General features: G+C 43.3%; 1 protein-coding gene across 1 annotated transcript in view; it reads left to right on the top strand.

Moving 5' to 3' along the window:
* Positions 1-18,927: 18,927 nt before the first annotated feature.
* PDE3A (phosphodiesterase 3A) overlaps positions 18,928-19,872 on the top strand; it is a 231,962-nt gene continuing 231,017 nt past the window's right edge. Inside the window, exon 1 of the mRNA XM_072361486.1 lies at positions 18,928-19,383. Within this exon, the coding sequence (XP_072217587.1) occupies positions 19,069-19,383 (315 nt within the window). The 5' untranslated portion in view covers positions 18,928-19,068. The remainder of the gene's footprint in view (positions 19,384-19,872) is intronic.

The raw sequence follows: 19,872 nt of genomic DNA on the forward strand, positions 1-19,872 counted from the left end.
TGTAAGTATAGTTAGGTTATACATGATCTTGTACTGCAGTCTAACTGTCTGATGAAAGCATGATGTAGCGCTTTCTTTGTTTAGTAACTGTTATCCTAATGGATATATCTGCTTTGAATACAGCAATTTTTTCTCCATGTCAAACATTTTCAGATTCATAAAATAAAAACAAAATAAAACAAACAAAAAAAGACAGCCTTTGAACACAAATGAATATTCTTTTCCTTTCTTTATTAAGATAAGAATTATAAGTAACCTGATGAAATGATCTTTCGGGGATTTATGCTCCAAATGTTATGCTTAGGAACATTTTTTTTTTTTATGATGCATACAGAAGAAACTGAAGCTTTTATTGTGGTATAATGATATCTAAATGTTGGTCTGTAAGAAAGTAAGAGGTTTCATCTCTTCAGCTGATGTATCTCAATTTTGAATGTTCCTTTGCAGACATAGCCAAAATCAACTGCAACCGCATGTGTAGGATGCAGCAATGTCTTATTTTCTTTTCATATTATCACTCTCTAGTATCATAAGGAGACTCAGAAACATTTCATGATTGCCTATGATGAGAGACGTTTTTTTATATACTGAATGGATTTTCATATCTTTGGAAGAAAATCTTTCTTGCATACATACACATTTTTCATGTGATCAAAGTGAGGTAAGAAGAAATATTCAGATCCTTTTGAATATTTTATGAAGACGTTAAGTCAAAAAGCCAAAGAGGTCTATCATGCCACCCTTCTCCTTCTTGATCTGCATTTCCGTTTACAAGTGGACTCATTTTATGAACTCTTACATAGCCTCTCTCATTTTGAAGTGATTGAGCATGACTGTGTTAACGTTGGCACTAAACACATGACTGTATCAGTTTGGTTGTTTTTTAATCTTGAAAAGCAACTTTCACTCTGACAGTAAATTCCAGTTTGGTGGCTTATTCAGGATCAATTCTTCCACCAGCCAAGATAGGGCTTGTCACTTTAGGGTTTCTATTAATGTTTTATTTTTATTTTATTTAGTTGTGCTGCTAGTTTTGTTTTCTTTTTTCTCTCTCCCTTTAAAAAAAAGGATTAATTTTCCTTTTTGGTAGAAACAATTCAATGTTTCCTGAAAAGAATGCTGCTTTGGAACTCTATTCCACCATTTTCATTGTCAGTGGGGTCTTTTTTTTTAGTATTTGGAGGAAAATAAAGACAGGGGATACTATAATAACCTTAACTGTTTCAGTCTCTAGACTAGAACACATCAGAAGCATTGGCTGGGAGCCCATATGACCATGTCCTCATCACTCTACCAAACCATGTGAATACTAAGATTTCCTTCACATTTTTTTCCTACTTTTTCACTTCCTGTGACTTCACCTTAAATTGATAACTGCTATAAATCCAGGACAAGAGAACCAAATAATTTTAGCTAGGTGAACCAAGCCTTGCAGAAAAAGATAGAAGGTTATAAAAGGGAAGACAAAGGAACCCTGATAAGTTCTGTACTTTCTATCCCAATGATGACAGATGTGGAGTTACTGTTAGATCTCCATCAAGCACTCACTGAGGCAGGACTTGTTCTATCTCTTTTAATTAGAAACATTTAAAACATATATACTTTTTTCCCCATACAACAATTATAATCTATTACTTTTATTTTTCTGAAGTTATTGCTCTGAAGAAATAAGTGAAGGTGTTAGCCTATTTTCTGTGGAAGAAGAGAGCCTCAGTAACCAGGGTGGGAGGAATTTGTCTTTGGAAATAATAGTTAATTTCTATGAATGCTTAAAATGCCTTGTAGGAGTTCATCATAAATGGAGGCAGTGGAATCTTTCTCATGAAAGATAATGAGGCTTAGTCAGCAACATGGCAGAAGGCATCTTAGACATCTGCACATATTCTTGGCTGAATCCTCTGCTGTAAGTTAGCAGTGACGTGGACTGTTCCTGCCCCTAAAGCCCTTCTTGACGTAAGCATAAAATCTAGCCTTGATTTTAGGCACTGTACTGTGAGAGCAGCCTGCCATAACTCCCAAGTGCACTGTCATGACAATTTTATCTGACATCATCTATTAGCTAAATAGGTAGGGAGGAAAGAAGGAAATGTTGATCTGACTTCTGAAATTGATCCTAGTCTTTTGCTAGCTTTTGTTAACTGAGCCAGGCTCAACATTCTAGGCTTTTCCTGTAGCCAAGAGGGAGAGAGAGGTTCCCCCAGAAGGAGATGAGAGTAAGATTCCAATTTAGTCACTAAACTGCTGCCACAAGGAACACATCTCCTCCTCTTTAAGCTTGTTGAAGGAAACACAGGAGGTTAACCTCGCTGGGACAAAGCTTTTGTGAATATCTCATCACATGGCATCACTGAAATGCAATCTCACTATTCATGGAATACAACACATCAAAGCTACATGAAGCTCAACACACCATCTTCTTTGGTTTCTGAGCCTCTCTCTGACTGCGTTTGTGTAACAACAGGCATGTACGTTAACATGCTGTGTCTGTGTTTTATGAATGTTCCAAATCTGGGTTTAACAATATTTTCTCAGGCACTGAGAAAGTCTGGGAATTTCAACTTGGCACACATTTGGAGCCAAAAATATAGAACAGCAAATGGGCATATGAAGGACCTGGCCCAAATTCACTGTCGTTATCCCAAACGTCATTCTGAATGTTCTCAGAGACTTTCAGGCTCCTGATAGACTTGATCGTGCCAGTATATCTGAAACTAATGTGCTGGGCCTGTCAGAAGCGAGTCCCAGTCAGCATATTAATTCATAAGCTTTATAAATATGATTCTTTAAAAGACTTTTGTCTTTGTTGTTATAGATTTTTGAGATCTAAACTTAGAACTAACACCTACAGCAGTATCAGTCCTAGCCTGTTCCATTACACACACCTGTGAGCAAGCATAGGAATGCCAATTAATAACTAAGATAATATAATTACCGTCATGTTTACTGACTGGGAAGCAGCATGTTATTTCTCAGTGCTTTATCAAAGTCTCTTTCGTTGTTCTATAAGATAATACAACAATATCCAGAGTGTGGCTGTGTGCTAACATTTTGTTTACTCAAATTCTACATTGCACTTAATTGGCCTTCTATTCACAGTAATTTTTTTTTCAAGTTTTCCTTTTTCTGTCACACAAAATAGAGGTAATGGCCACATGATAATAGATATCTAATTCAGCTTGTTAAACCATATCTACCATGACTTATTATTAACTACCGTATAGTGATCCATCATTGCTGGATGTTTCCTGCTTTGCAGATAACTGTTCTCTCCCCATCTTTATCAGTTGTGTTTACATCAGGGTCAGCTTACGTGGTTTAAGATTTCATGATGAAATTGAAATGACTCAGATTTGAGAGACTGTCTTAAGACTTCTCGAGACTTCTCAGATAGACTTCGGCAGTTTCTTCATCATGTATCAGACCTAGCTTCAAGCTAAAGTACAACATGAAGAACACCTCAATTCGCAGTTTTGTTTGATGTTAGGCTTAAATCCAGTGCACAGAGAGGAAAGGCTGAACTCTCCACTTCAAAGACTCACTCACTTCTTTTGGACGTGAAGAATATTGGAGTACACTAATTTTTAGCAAAACCACTGAAAATGCTCCTTTCTTCCCATGTGAGATCCCATTCTAAATAAGAAGTCTTTTCATCATAATTTGGTAGTGACTTGTTAAAACACTCAGTTCAAATATGAATGGCATTGCAGTAAGCCCTCTAGGAGGAATGCACAATAAACATGTCAGTTGAATACACCTGAATACAGAGAAAGAAGGGAAAGGGTGGAACTAAAATGTCAGAGTCTTATTTTAACACAATCCTCCATATTCCTTGTGGAATCAGCCTCTGTTGAGCCACGAGCAACCTAAATTTGTTTGATTCAATGTATAGCTGTGTAAATTAGACTTCATTTCAAACTTGTGTCTATTTTTTTCTTTTACTTAAACAACATGATTTCTTTTCTTCTTAAATAATAGATAAAACAAGACTTCTTTTCCATAACATATTTCATTTTTCAATTTATAGGAAGATGCACCGGATGAAAAATTTCACAGGCTCTTGCATGGAGGTGGTTGAGTCACCATCCCTGGAAGCATTTAAGAGCCGTTTGGATGTGGTGCTCAGAGATATGATTTAGCAGAGGGCTGTTAGAGTTAGTGTACTATGGTTAGGCTGCGGTTGGACTTGATGATCTTTGAGGTCTTTTCCAACCTGGGTAATTGTATGATTCTATGATTCTATATTGTGCTTTGCATCACCAACTACCTAAAAGGAATGAAAGTATAAGAAATACTTTGTTTTCTTTTCAGAATCTGTTTATTTTTTCAGACTGAACTTTTATTTGTAAAACCTGTTAGATAAAAAGCAAGATCTCTGCTTGAGGTTTTTAGATGTAGAGGCTCTTGACAAATTTAACTCTAATATTTAAGGTAATACAAAAACTCATTTTAAGGTAGGGGAAAGGAAATGCAAAGCCGAATGCTTGAACTCAAAGTATGTCATTAAATCCCCTGTGGGTGAACTCTTCCTGCAGAAGTAAACAACAACAACAAAACAAACCAAAAAGAAAAACACAACAAAACTAACATTTTCTGGTAGTTATTTCAGATCTCTGGAATAGATCCACAGACTGTTCTTGGGTACCTGGGCAAGGTGCTGAAGCTTAAGAGCTAAGAAAATGCCTCTTGACTGACATATCTGCACCTACTTGCATTATGGTTGTGTAAATGAGAGGAAATTCATGGAGAAGGGAGCCCTGTGGTCTCAGTGTGGATCTTATGTTTCACTTTTGCTCAGAATTAAGTCTCAATGTTTGAAATATACATGTCTAAATTTTCTTTCTATTATGGCATGGTTTTGAAAGCATGCATAAACAGTGGAACAGACTGCATTTCACCCACAGTTAAGTTACAGTAGCTGCTTTGAATGGGATTTATACATCAGTGATAACTTAACCTCACAGTGCTTTTCATCTTTCTTGTGATGGCTACTGAACATTGATGAGCAAAACAATGTCTTACATGTTGATTTTTCTTTTGCACTGTATTTATGAATGAGAAATTGTTCTTCGACTTTAATTCTTTCATATCAGTCTCCTGTTATTGTACCTTTTCCTTGAGGGAATGACATATTAAAAAATTATCTCTTTTGTCTTTCTGCATCTTGAATTACCCAATATGGTAATGGATTTCTGTTTTCTCTAGTTCTTCTCTCCACAGTTCGGTATCCCAAAATACATTCACACTCCTCCCTCTCAAATTATCAAGAACCTAGTAAGAGGAAAGTAAGGAAAGAGAAAGGAAATTTTAGACATATTTGGAATAGTCAAAGTTGATTAAAACATTTTGTGAAACTTGGAAAATCTGATAAGGCTCTGAGTTTGTAACAGTCCAGGCTCCGGTTCACTCAGTTTTGGGTACATTCCTCAGCGTACTATGTTCAGCAGCTTCCACATGTAATAGCAATGTTTTGAGCAGCATAAGAGACTAACTCCCAAAATTGTTCTTGGTATTTTTCATTCAGTTTGGTTACACATCTGCACATCTACACAGAAAAACTTTTTGCAGTGCATTAGATGTAAGCACCAGTCCAGCAGCTCAGCATCTCTCTTGCTGGCTGAGGAAACATTGCTGCTGCCTAACTGTCGTCCCTATGACTGGTTAAGCCTCATCAAGCTGCTGCACATGGACTGGAGTCACAGATTAAATCCAACTCCTGTACTCAGAACTTCATCTAGACAACTGATCTACTCCTTGCATAGGCACCAGGCAAGAACTAAACTGTGTTTCATCTTCTAAGAAACTGTTCCCAATATTTGTCGCTTAGAAAAGGAAAATTGCTCAAGTTCTCCAAAATTTACTTGGGAATGAATGTTCATTTAGCCAGAAATGAGCTGAAAAGTGAATGGAACTTCTATTTACGTTCTAAAACCTTCTAGACTACATGTGTGTCACTGGAACAACAATCAAACTAAATTGTGGTAGTTAACTATGGCTTACTGAAATCTCCTGTAGAGGTGATGAAATTAAGTTCATCACCTTTAAGAACTGATCTATGCAATTTTCAACTATTAAAGTAAGGACAGACTGTCCCTCAAATTTGCTTCAAAAATGGTTGCTCAATCACTGATAATTAATTAAATGTGGTTCTGAGGGAAAAGACTTCAGCCCATGGTGTACTACTGTTGTCCCCTTATTTTACAGAAGCATTATCTTAATTTACCCTTCAGTCTTTTTTCACCCTTAATCATGAAGCCCTTTGCTGATGTTTTCTATTTTCCCTAAACTTTTATTTTTTCTCTTCTACATTTACAAACAAGAACAACAACAACAAATTTTAACAAACTTCTCCAAAAACTGTAGCCCACCACAACTGCTAACAATAGTACAGATAGATACCCTGTAGCAGTTCTGGTTAAACCAAGCCTGTATACCATGTAATCAGAGCGTTTTAGGGATTGCCCTTCTCACTGACATTTCCCCCTTCCTTTATGTGCAGGATCCTGACCACTCTGACTGCCTTCTGGACATCACTGCCTCTCTGGAGGAACAGCAGAACAGATGTTAACTACAGTAAATGGCTCACTTTCTGTAGTGGCTCATCCACCTTCTGTCTGAGCAGAACAACAGCTTGATAACAGTTGTAATGTCATCCTCAAAGCCATCCTTCAAATGTGTGGAGTGGGAGAAGTGAAGGGTATGCAGCAGACAGGTATGTGGTGGTGTGGAAACCCTGGATGCAGCTCCTGCAGCAAGTATCCCACAGGCAAGGACCAGAGGTTGCCTGTCATTGAGATGAAGGGGTCTTTCTCCATCCCAAGGCTACAGTTACACGTCACAGGATTTGCACTGCAATCACTTGGTAACAATCCATCAAAAAATATTCTGTGTCCTTCACATTGAAGTGAAAAAGCGTAAGCCCTGTCACAATACATTCCAACCACAGTCAGCATCATAGAAGCCTCATTCCATTGCCTGTCACTGCTGCATCATCTGGGCATTTTCATTCATTCTATGCATTTGTTATTTTAATCTTAAAATGCCCCTCTGTGCAATTCAGTTGAGATATTTCTGTTTTCAATAATACATTGTCCATAAAATGCTTTCCTTCCTCCTTCAGACCTCTCTGAAATCAAGCACTGCAGCCCGCTGACATGTTGACAGTTTTACACGAATTAATGTAAAAGGAGTCAGAAGTGACTGACGAAGATTTGTTTATTATTATTAAACTAACAGTGAATCTAAGTTGCTCTACTGAAAAGAAAAGCAAGAGAAGGAGGAACTGAAAGAAAGTATCAGCCGCAATGTATGATTAAGAATATATTCTTCAATTTATAACGAATAGCTTTAAAAATTAAGGCTGCTGCCTGGAGGCAGAAATCCTTCTTCTGAATTGCACTCAGGACTGCCTTACTGGTATGCCTAATATATGCTGCAAGGAAGTAAAAATGGATATTTCAATGCTGTGAAAAATATGAGCTCAAAGTTGGTCCTTTAAAGGAAAATATGATTCATCTTGGTAACAAAACAAAAAGATATAAGGTGAAAAGGTACTTGCTGGATAATTTATCTACTTTTGTTCAGGTAGAAAGCTGAACTACATATGTCTAAGAGTCGCAGAAGTGACACCTCATCTTTTTGGCACAACGGACTGCGGAATGTGTTAGCTTATTGTATCATGTCAGGCTTGTGCTCTCATCATCTGCACACACTCCTATCTCACATCCATGTTTCCTTTAACACTTCAGCCTTCCCCATCCCCTCAGTGTTTGGCTTTGCCTGGTCTGTGGTAACAATGAGGCCTGGCGCTCACCAGGCCTGGACTGCATGGCGCAGGCCAGCTCAAACAAGGCTGCTTCCTCTTTCTGTTTTCCTGCCCAGAGAGGCCAGCCAACCAAAGATGAAATTCCTCCATTCCTGGAACATCTGGCTGAGCCTCTCAATGCTTGTAATTATCCTCCCATTCCCAGCCCTTTGCAGGTGCAGGGAAGTGTGGTGAAGGTTCTGTGAGAGCACAGCTTTACGGTGGGTAAGTTCACCTATAAATCTCAAGCAAATGCATGCCATATGATTTAACATACATTTTCAGTTTCATATAAATTTTGCAGAGAGAGGATCTCACTGATAAAATGCCAGGTGGAATAATATCAGTTAAGAAACTTACGGCAAAACCTGCAAACTTTCAGTGAGTGTAGAACTATGTATTGTCATCAAAATCTACATCCCAACATCACATGCTGCCATATCGTTAATGCCTTTGCCATCTGCCTACCCTCATTCACTTTTCATCCCTTCTCTCAACACAGGCTCTAATTTCTCAGCTGCTTTTTGTCTTCAGTCACTGTTCCTCCCTCATCAGTCAGCCGCTTGCCACCCTTATCTCACACAGAAACCCCAGGAAAACCTTCCCATGCATTCCCTAGCAGGGGATGCTCTTGCAGTCCAAATGTGAATGTTGCCAGAGCCACAACCTGTTCCTTGTTCAGCTCAGCACAGCACACCTAAGCAGATGGTGAGTAATGGCATGCAATGCCTACTTATCTTCCTGTGCTTTCCTCCATATGGTTCCTGTGTTAGGCCTGGAAACTAACTGAAGGAGGTAGTATGAATAGGAAGTGAATTCCATTAAGCTCCACAAAGTTGCTATTAAAAATTGCTGTGTTCTACTGATACAAGAGTGGCTGAGTCATTTCAGACCCAAGATGGGAATATGCAGCTCCCCTGATGTTCGTAAGGTTACAACTACCTGTATCACATAGAAATGTTACAGTATGGTGCATGAGCTTGCAAGCCACTTGAGCACACTCTTCAGTTTCTCATTTTCTCATTAAAATCGTCTCAAAGCAAGCGTGAGATCTTGCTGCATTAATATATATCTAAATATTCTGACATGATGCAGGACTACACAGCCCTAGAAATGGATGTTGCTTGCTCCTTTTGGTGGTGGTGGTAGATATATTTAAACATATAAAACAACCTGATATTAAAAAGGATGTGCTTAGATCATCTTAGTTTTAGGTATGTATTATTTGTGGTTAAAAGGGGCTGCTCAAAAATGTCTAAATTTTAGGATTTAGAATAGCATTCTCAAAAGAAGCCTATAAAGGTCTATGAGTATAGTTTTCACTGGTTGGACTCAATGATCTTTAAAGTCTTTTCCAGTCTGAGCAATTCCATGACTCCATGATTCTACAAGCATACTACTGTACTACACTGCTCTAGCATTCAGTGAAACAGCTTCCTAAATACCTACAGGCTGGAATTACTTTACAGCTGTTTTTAGTGTATTAATTTCTCAGTCCCTTGATGCCAAATCCCCAAGAGAGAGCTACAACAAGAGAGATGCACAAAACCCAAAAGGAAATGATCAAGAACATACCATCCAGCAGCAGCCCTGCAAACAGGGAAAAAGGAGAAGCAAGTCTTGGGTCCTTGCCCCATCTTCAGGGTTAGCTCATGGATTTTACATTGAAAAATGATAGAATAAATGACCAGAATAAATAAATAAATAAATAAAATTTGGGAGTGGATAGAAGATGTTCTCATTCCAGAAAGAAGAAAGAATTATTTGGTTTCAAAAGTCAGCATGGCTCACCTATGCAACACTGGCATACTATAAGGTCTGCTCCGAAAGTAATGCTTCCCATTTTATTTTGTTGGCAAACTATGACAGAGACAGACATTGGCAGTATGGCGGTAGAGGTTGAACCTTTCCACCAATATTCCATTACATGATATGCAACAGATGGCAGCAGAGGGGCAGTCTGACAAAATGTCTGGCATGGAAGTGTGTAAGCAAAGGTGTGTCACTGAATTCCTCCATGTGGAAAAAGTGTACTCACTGACATTTGGTGATGCTTGCTGAATGTTTCTGGAGACCAAACAGTGGATGGGAGCACAGTGAGGATGAGGGTGGTGCGTTTTAGCAGTGGTGTCAGCAATGTGAAAGACAAGTCACATTCCAATGGCCATGCCCAGCTGTCACATCATGAAATGAAGACTGTCTCTATCAGCTCATCCACACAGGAATTAGCTAATGGTGGTGATTATGTTGAAAAATAGTGTTTTGTAGCTAAGAATTTGCTTTATCAAACACTGTTACTGTGCTCCTTGTATCTGTTGTTGTTTCCATAGAAATAAATTGGAGGCATTACTTTCAGAGCAGTCAATGCACATAAAAATGTGCACTGAAAAATGTAATTGCCTCAAACTTTGATGTATTGCTAGAAGTTGTTTTCCAAATCAAGAGAAAACAAGAGTGTCTCCTCAATGACTCCACACGCCCTGTACCACATACAGTTCTTGAGCAGCAGATGGTTCCTAGGGGCACCTTGGCTGTATGGTAAGTGCTGGTGCTATGAATTGTTGCAGTGGATTATGGAATAATCTCAACTTCTATTTGCAGGAGGAAGTCTGGCAGCCGAGGCTTTTGGGGCTGATATTATTTCCTTCATTCTATGATTGAACTGCATGGCTAATCCAGTCTGACCCTGAAATGGACTGGTGGGATTCCTAATGAGCCATCATCAGCTCCTCCTGAGAGCTTCCACTTCCCTCAGCCTACCTGCATTAGTAGCATGTGTGTGTGTTGTGGCCTCCAGCCATTTAAAGCAGCTCACAGAGGCAAAGAAGGTGGCATCCACAAAAAGTGGAGACACTTGGGAGTAAGTATAGACACCTGGCTCCCAGTCCTTGCTTTACTGGTTGGCTTATGTATATAAAGTATATTTTTATCTTATATTTAACATCTACATTAGAAATCTTATATAATACATATAATATTTGGATGCAGGCACCTTAAGATCAACCATATATTTTAAAAATCTTACTAAATACTTATTTGCATTAGGTACCTAAATAACTGCAACAGTTTGATTTCAGCTCAATTTAAATACCTGTGCTTCTTGCATGTTATTTTAAGACTTTTCCCTTAGCAATTTTTTTTCAGACTCTAAAAGTGGTTTCCTAATGTGACTCAGAGGGAGACTGTCATTAGTAAGTCATTAATGAGCCTGTAATTTTGATTGTGTTCATTACATGTCAAGCAAGAATTATTTCAATGAAATAAATTACTTTTTTTTTTTCTTTCTTTCCCTAATCAGTAGGACAAAAATTCATGCTCAGCTTCCTTTTACTCTGAGAGATCTGATCCTTTTGTTTGAAATACGTTAGCTGGAACAGCATATAGTACTGTTTTGCACCTACTAAAACAGAAATGCATTTTGTTTGTCTTACCAGGAAAAGGCACTTTGAAAATACCTCTCCTATAAGGGGTTGCGTGCACGCTTATATATCACAAAAACAGAAGAAAAAAACCAAAACACCATAAAATGCTACTGTACGTAAACAATTATTTAAAAATAATCATTTTCTGCTAGCAATTTTGGCAGCATACATTCTGAGACACGCGATAATATGGAACTAGCCCAAAGACGCTGCTGCATGTTAGTAAATACCACATGAGTTTTCAGGGTCATCACCCAGGACTGTCACAAAACAGGTTATGTCAGAGGCAAGCTGAACATCAGCTTTGAAATTCCTGTTTGATTAACTGGTGACCTTCTTGAGCCTTCTGCAGAATATTTTTAAGCATTTGAAAGAAAACAGACTATGAGAAAATCCAATACTCTGTCTTTATAGGTGCAGTAGCTGGATCCTACACTGAAATGAAAACCTATGGGAAGTATGGCCCCATCCTGCAAATATTCATACATTCATTGGATTTTGTTTCTTCCAACCCCCAGGGGACAGGGACAGACCCTTCACAATGAGGCAGAACTTTTCTGAAGGACTCAAGTCTGCATTTACATGCCTCATTTTCTCATAGTTCAACTTTGCTCTATGACTTGTTTGTACAACAAAACTAAGCATAAAATAGGCCTTGCTCCAGAGGAGGGTGTTTCTAAGGTATTGCTTATATACATATGAATAAGCACAGTATATTAATTTTCTGTAGAGTAGCGTCATGTTCAATATTGAAGTAAAAACTTATGCATAATGTGAACTCTCAGATGCGATAAAATACTATCACCCTTTGAAGATTAGTTTTGTTTCATGGGAAGCATTGAATACACTGTATTTTTAAAAGCTGTTAAATTACATGTCAGTTGTGAACATCCTTTGACAATCCTGCAGCTAAAACTAGATGGATGTTTGCATTTAAAATAAGGAAAAAATTCCTGAATGCTTCACCCTTGACCTTGTAAGCAGCTCCATGGTGCCAGGATGCATTGCCTTCACCTGGAATCTACCTGAGCACAGTAATCTATATATCGTAGAATCATAGAATGGTTTGGGTTGAAAGAGGCCTTTAAGATCACCTAGTTCCAACCCCCTGCTACAGGTAGGGACACCTTCCTCTACAGCAGGTAGCTCAAAGCCCCATTCAGCCTGGTCTTGAATGCTTCCAGGGAGGGAGCATTCACAACTTCTCTGGGCAACCTGCTCCAGTGTTACCACATTTACAGTAAAGAATTCCTTCATGAAGTTTAGTCTAAATCTACCTTCTTTCAGTTTAAAACCATTTTCCCTCATCCTGTCACTACCATGCCCTTATAAAAAGACCCTCCCCAATGCATACACGTGTATTGATAAAAGATATACCCACAAAAAAATACTACAAAATAGTTATAAAAGAAGGATTCAGCCACATCCTTTCTTTCCCAAATCAGAATATTACTCTTTTATTATAGCAAGTCTACTCCAGTATGCCAATGGAAATTTTCATGACTTAATATATCTGATGAAGGTTCTATTCATCAAATGGATCCTCTCCTCCATGTAGGACTTCAGTTTTGTTCAACGCGTGCCACAACCATCCCATTATGAACAAAAGATTCTTGAAAACGTGAATGAAATGAAGCTAATGCAGTGTTGACGTTGTGAGCATGCCTGCACTTAACCTCAAAACAGCATTATTTACTACTTTCCTGCTGACAGATTGGATGAAAGATGATGTAACTCATACATCAACTACATTACAGTGACACTTTGACTATCAAAATCACCGAGTCAGTGAGACAACTCACTTGGAAAAATCTTTTACTTGGTGGTTAGGGCTACATGACACATTTATCATTGTCAAATCTTTAACTTGGATTTCATGTGATTTTTGTTGTGAACTGCCAATGAAGTCAGAAAAACACCTGTTTAAAATGACAACAACAACATACTTTTACATTCTCCATTAGACAGACAACCATAAATGTCATGCAATCTACTGGTCTTCAGCTAACCTTCCCAGAATTTAGATGACCTAGAGGTGACAAGAATTGTTTGGTAAGGTTTTAAAATGTTCTGAAAAATATTAGTACAATTATTTGAGCTCCTAAGAGAGAAAAGTGTCACTACTGTCCAAACTGTTGCCATTCTGTATAGATATTAATTGCAGTGTGTTTCACAAATAGGGGAAACTCAACTACAGTTGTTAAAGTAATATTCAAAAAACAGAGAGATCGAAATGCAGGTAGAACTATCCACGCATGCTGTGCAAAGTCAAAAGAATGTAAGAAAAAATAAATTATAAGGAAGAAAGAAGTGATAAAAATGATCAAAATGTATGAAAATGAACTATAGACACATGTAAAGCTGGGTGAATAAGCCATGGAGACTGTCTCTATTTCTCTTTCCTCCCATGGTACTCTCCAAGATGATGCAGTGTGGATTTGTTTCTCTCCACAGTTCTTTTACCCCCAGTAGTGTCTCTCATCACTTCAGCTTAACAACAGCACTGCTGCATGAACTGGAACTTCCCTTTTGTTGTATTTCTTTTGGGAGGACAGTCTGTGCAACCTGCTAATGTATGTGCTTATTGTGGTTTCCTAGACAGCTGCGGGCCACTGACTATAACCACAAACCAGCAGCAGTATGAGATGAGCCCCTAGGGAAGGGTGGACAAACCAAACAAGTGGTGGCTACCCAATCCTGGACAGACAGGAGGGGCATGTAGTTGGGCTAAGTAGTCCTGTTATGAAATTTTTCCTGCCTTCCTTAAGAACTGGCCAGGGAAGCTATTTCCCTCGTTTAGATAGAGAATCATGTGTTCTGCACAGGTACTTCATGACAAAGTCCCTTGGGTAGGTTAGATAAGAGTACAACCTGCTGGACATGGTAATGAATGAAAGGTACCTTAATTTCTCCACTCATTTAACATTTAACTTGGAAAAAAAAGATGGGTTGCTTTATCAAGAACTGACAGACAGAACCCATGACTATTAAGAAAGGACTGATGCTGAGACAGACAATTATGACTTGGGGAAGTATTGGTTGCCCCAGATCCCCTGAGATCTCTTTGTTGTTCAGAGCAAATTGCTTTTGTTTTGTATTATGTTTTTTCATCAAGTGAATGTATTTTGACTTTCTTATGTTATTGGACATTTGCCTTTCTTCTCCCCTAGACCTTCCAGAGATGGTACCCAAAAAGCTTCATGGTTTCATCTTCTTTAAAGTCTAGAGGAAACATCTACCATTACTAAGAGAGATGGTTCTCTGGGCAGAAGATGGAAGGGATTTGCTAGGTTTGTACCATAGCATAATATTCAACAAGAGGCAGTTTCTCTGGTGGATGGTGATATTACACCAGCACATTTATACAATGGGGTATCACTAATGCCTCCATTTGGTGGATTAAATACTTTAATTCTTAACTCTGTGATATCTTCTGTTAGGTTGCTGACTGTTTTTTGTTTATTTTATTCCAGAATGGATGCTTCCAAGAAAGCCTTCCTGAATAGGTTTTATTTATGGTAGCAGATTCTATCGATGGTACCTCTTCGCTATCTGGCAAATACTTGCCCAAAAGTGAGATGTGTGAGACAGACAGATCACTGCATAGAGTTTTCGCCTACCTCACGTATCTGAAGGGAGGTTGTAGTGAGCTGGGGGTCGGCATATTGTGTAACTGGTGATAGGACTAGAGGGAATGGCCTTAAGTTGTGCCAGGGGAGGTTGAGGCTGGATGTTAGGAACTACTGCTTCTCTGAAAGAATGGTCAGGCAGTGGAGTGGGATGCCCAGGGAGGTGGTGGAGTCACCGACCCTGGAGGTGTTCAAGGAACATTTGAACATTGTGTTGAGGGACATTTAGTGTGAGCTACTGGTGACAGGTGGATGGTTGGACTGGATGATCTTGTGGGTCTTTTCCAACCTTGGTGATTCTATGATTTTGAACAAAATCATAACCATGGAACATCATATTTATTTCTATTTGCTTTTTAATATACCCAAGCTTCATCTCTGGGATCTCATTCTTTTTAAAACAACAGGAAAATGACATTTAAATACATTGCTCTGATAGCCTAATTATATGAAAACGTTTCTCTGGGTTATTTGTCTCTTCATTATAAGGAGCCTGATTCCACAAGTACTGAAAAGCCCACATTCCCAGAACTTCAGTGAATTACTGAGCTGTTCACTTAATGGAGGATAAGAATGAGCCTTCCCAAAAGGTCTCTTCACCAGAGGAGAAAGATAGGATTTTCAGTTGCCTGTAACTATTTGTTCAAGATATTGCTTGAGATGTTCTTACCTGTTGATAGCCATCTGGTAGAACAGTATCATGAATAATGAACTATAATCAACAACTTTTGTGTTTTTTGTCCAGTGCATGAGAAGTCTCCAAAATGGGAAGTGTTCCTTGTCTTCTGTAAAACTTATCTTTTACTTGGCTCATCATCTACAGCATTAAATGACTGCTGCCTTTTTGGTGGAGACCTTCAGAAACAGTATGTGCAAAACACCTGTAGTCAGGAGACGAGTAAGAGACAATTACTTTGTTTAATTCAGGAAAGTCAAAAAGCATTTGCAGTCATTTCTCACACGGTACAGAGCACAGTATTCAGCAACTTGGTATTGTGGACACGTGAACTGATACAAGTTTGAGTGTGCTTTGAGGAAATCTAGAGGTTCTTATTTTAAGTAATAATAATGATAATAAAAATCTCCCTGATGTGAAAATCAAGATACCAAGAAAAAACATATACTTGAGTTCAGTAAGACTCAGCAGATGGCTTGAGGCTGTCTGATGCCTATCACATGAGGCTGGAAAGGTCCTGCCGTTGGCATGATTGCCAGCTTCAGGCAAGCTCAGCTGTTGGTGGCTGAAACCCTGATCCTCAGCGAAGCTCACCACTCCTAAGAGTTTTTCAACTGGTGGTGACCTCAAGGATCCAGACAGCAAAGCTCAGCAAGATGCTTCAGTCACAACAACTGGGGTTGCAGCAAGAAGCTTTCCCTTGCTGGTAGGGTCCAACCACCGCTGTAAGTGCTATTGCAAAGCTGTTCCATTAAATCAGCCTAGAATGTGTCCAGCTAAAAAAATGGTGCAAAGGTAACAAAGGGGAGATAAACTAAGATTTCAGTGAATGACAAAGGTTTGATCTACCTGAACTGCAGCTGTTGGTATGTGTTGTCATCCGCTGGTGAGGCCGCATCTCCAGTACTATGTTCAGTTTGGGGCCTCTCACTACAAAAAAAACACTGAAGCGCTGGAGTGTGTTCAGAGAAGGGAAGTGAAGCTGTGATGGGTCTGGAGCACAAGTCTTATGAGGAGGGGCTGAGGGAGCTGCGGTTGTTCAGTTTGGAGAAGAGGAGCTCTCTATAGCTCCTGGAAAGGAGATTGTAGTGTGGTGAGAGTTGGCCTTCTTGGTAACAGTGATGAGAGGTAATGGCCTTAAGTTGTGCCAGGGGAGGTTCAGATTAGATGTTAGGAAAAATGTCTTCCCAGAAAGAGTGGTAAAGTCCAGAACAGGTTGCCAAGGGAGGTGGTAGAGTCACTCACTGTCCCTGGAGGTGTTCAAGAAATGTGGTGATGCAGTGCTGAGGGAAATGGTTTAGTGGGCAATATAGGTGGTAAGTAGACAATTAGACTGGATGATCTTAGAGGTCTTCTATGACCTTAATGGTTCAATGATTCCATCCAGTATTGCAATACATCTGTGCTGTTTTGATGCACCTAGGCTTAAAAGGCATCTCTTGGGCACGGTTATTTACCAAATGCTGGGAAGCCTTTAGGAGTCACGTGCTCACTGCTCTCGGGGCCCTGCTTCTGCCTCCATGAAGTTGGCTTATTGCGCAGACGGAAACCAGCTCTGTTTCTCGAGGTGTATCTGGCAATCTGCTGATCGCTCTCTCACCCGCGCAAGCTGTGACCCTTTCCAGCTGTTCTTAATCTGGTCCCTTAACCTTTAATAAAACAACACCCCACAAACATAACACACCAGCTTTCCGTTCCTCAGAGCCAAACTTCGCTAACAACATCTAGGTTGTTTTCAAACCTGGCTTCAAACATAAAAGTGACTAATAAATCTATATCCCATAATAGGCTGGAAGGCCATTATTTAAAAACATACTCGTTTTTTACGACCCATTTCTAGTAAAAATCCCAACTGCACCTTTCTGATGCTCCCCTTCTGCTGCTTACATCCCAGATGATGGGTACGATAGCCAGAGAGACACACCAGTAAATAAGTGAAGGCTATAAACCTGTCTCAGATTAGCTATTTGTGTACATGCGAGGGGGGAAGAGAGCGAGGAAATTCAGTTTTCTAATCTGCTCATTTCCTGGCTCTTAGTGTTCTGTAACTTCCCAATTGCCGATTCCATTCCTCCGTGGTTGGTGCACTGCATGCTGCTCCGTGCCCTGCAGTGGGGGGCTGCGGGCTGCCCCTGCCCTACGGCTGCACCCGGCGGCGGGCACAGCGCTGAGCCGGAGAGCCCGGAGCGTTGGCAGGAGCGTCGCCCGCAGGCTTCGGGATCCAGCTTCGGGCTTCCCATTAGAACACCACCACAAATAGCAATCAGTCATCATTCAAGAGCATCCATCTTCCTGACTTTTTTACGGCCTTGTAATTGCCCCCTCTCTGACAGGAGGATTTATGCCTGGCCCGGTACGGGGAGCTCCGCTGCCCGCCTGGCACCGCCGGCTCCTGCAGGGGAACGCGGAGCGGCTGCAGCCTTAACCCCCCAACCCCGCCAGTCCGCCTTCTGCCGAACTGTCGCCTCCTGCAGCCCCCCGCGCTGCTCTCTCTGTTGCTCCGATCGTGCTGGGGCTTGCTGCCGGACTCTCAGCTGCCTCCGGTCCCGGGACGAGGAGCGGGCCTCGCTCCCATCACCTGAATTTTCCGTGCAAAAGTCACGGACCGTCCCGGCGCAGTTCGAAAGGGAAGCGCTTTCCCTCTCTCTTCCTCTTTCCCTTTCCCCGCTTCCCAGGCAGGCTGCCTCCCGCTTCTTCCCGCGGCTCCCGCTCTCCCAGCAGCACTCCCGACCCCCGGCCCCGTGCCCTATTCTCGCCGAGGTTCGGCTGTTTGTCCTCCCCCCCCCCGCGGGGCACGGCCGGGCCCCTCCGGCGGGCAGCGCCCGGGGGGAGGTGATGGCCTAGAAACCGCGCGGCGCTCCGCGGCGGTACGGTTGCGCCGCTCCCCTCTCTCGCTGCCCGCGGCTCTCCCTCTCCTCTCGCGGCGGTCGCGGAGCAGCGGGGGAGCCCCGTGCCCCCCATGCGCGGCGCGGAGGCTCTCAGGCTGCCGGGGGGCGCCCCGCGAGGAACGCCGGCGCTGGGGGCGGCCCCGACCCGCCGTCCCCCCGGCTCTCGGCGCTGACCGGGCCGGACAAACCCCCCTCCGGCGACGGGGCCGTCGGGGCCGCGGCCGCCGGCGGCGGCGGGGCATCCTCCGGCGGGCGCTGCCGGACGGCACCGGGGCGTTGGGGCGGCTTCGGGGCGGCCCCGGGCTCGCTCCGGCTGCCGCTGGCGCTGGCGGCGCGGCCGGCGCGGGGGGAGCTGGCGGCCGAGGGCGGCGCGGGGCTGCGGGGCCGGGGCTGGGGTTGGCTGCCCCCCGGCGCCGTGCCCCTAGGGCTGGCGGGCGCCTTCCTGGGCGCGGGCCGCTACCTGCTGCGAGGCGGCGCGCGGCCGCGGACGGCGGCGCTGCTGCTGGCCGCCTGCTGCGGGGGGGAGGCGGTGGCGCGGACGGCGCTGGCGGCGGGGGAGGACCGGCGGCGCTCCCTGGCCGCCGCGGGGGTGGTGCTGAGCTGCCTGGCCGCCGCGACATGGCTGGTGCTGAGGCTGCGGCAGGGCGTCCTCATGCTCGCCGTCACTAGCGCGGCCAGGACCACGTCCCTCGTCGCCTTGGAGAGGGTCCCGGCGTCCTGGCGGCCCTACCTGGCCTACCTGCTGGGGCTGCTGGGCGTCCTGCTGGCCGGCTACGCCGAGCGGCTCTGGCCCCCGCGGCGGGCCGCCCCGCTGGCGGAGCCTCCCGCCGCCCCCCCGGCCGCGGACGAAGCCCCGGCGCTCAGGCGGCGGCGGCGGTCCAGCTCCATGATCTCCGCCGAGATGTCGGGCGGCGGCGGCGGCAAGAGCCACCGGCGGACCTCGCTGCCCTGCATCCCCCGCGAGCAGGTAAGACGCGGCGCGCGGCGGCGGGGAGGGCGGCGGGGAGCGGAGGGTGACTGCTGCCCCGAGGGGACGGGCACGCGGCGCCGGGAGCCGGAGGGTCGGAGCCGCGGGCGGACCCGGGCCGCTCCGTCCCGGGCGCTGGGGACGGAGCTCGGAGCGGTTGGCGTCTCACAGCCCGGAGCGCTGTTTGCTCTTCGGGAGCGCGGCAGAAAGTTGAGGTGGATGTTACAGTACCGCACCGCCGTGCCCCCGGAGTCTCGGCCGCCCCGGTGGACCGGCTCGGAGCCGGCAGGGTGCGTTCGGGGCGCGGCGGGAGCGGCCCCTGATCGGGACGCGGATCGCCTCCCCTGCGAGCGGCCCGCCGTGCTTCGCTGCACTTTGCCTCCCCGGGGCTGTTCCTGACGCCGTCCCTCGGCTCGGCGTGCGAACCGACACGGGGTGCTGCCGTTCATCTCAACTTCGCTGCCCTTAAGTGGCCGCGATTCGCACGGA

The sequence above is a fragment of the Excalfactoria chinensis genome, chromosome 1 (genome assembly GCF_039878825.1).
Source record: "Excalfactoria chinensis isolate bCotChi1 chromosome 1, bCotChi1.hap2, whole genome shotgun sequence".
NCBI classification, from domain to species: Eukaryota; Metazoa; Chordata; class Aves; order Galliformes; family Phasianidae; genus Excalfactoria; species Excalfactoria chinensis.